The following is a 228-nucleotide window of genomic DNA, read 5'->3' on the forward strand; positions in this document are numbered from 1 at the left end:
CCTGCCAGGAGAGGGAGGGATGCCAGAGCCAGGTGTCCCGGCGCTATAAAGGCCCCTCGCGGCCAGGCGTTTCGGAGTTGGTTCTCGCGTGGGCGCTGGGCTACCTGCAGGCTTTGGCTGGGACGTGTGTTTGCGGGGAGCCCTCGGAGCCGCCGCGATGGCCAGCACCAGGAGCATTGAGCTGGAGCACTTTGAGGAACGGGACAAAAGGCCGCGGCCCGGGTCGCG

General features: G+C 68.0%; 1 protein-coding gene across 1 annotated transcript in view; it reads left to right on the plus strand.

Moving 5' to 3' along the window:
- Positions 1–157: 157 nt before the first annotated feature.
- The window catches only part of DCLK2 (doublecortin-like kinase 2), a 141,318-nt gene continuing 141,247 nt past the window's right edge, over positions 158–228 (plus strand). Inside the window, exon 1 of the mRNA XM_014543855.1 lies at positions 158–210. Within this exon, the coding sequence (XP_014399341.1) occupies positions 158–210 (53 nt within the window). The remainder of the gene's footprint in view (positions 211–228) is intronic.

Source organism: Myotis brandtii, unplaced genomic scaffold (assembly GCF_000412655.1).
Source record: "Myotis brandtii unplaced genomic scaffold, ASM41265v1 scaffold34, whole genome shotgun sequence".
NCBI lineage: Eukaryota > Metazoa > Chordata > Mammalia > Chiroptera > Vespertilionidae > Myotis > Myotis brandtii.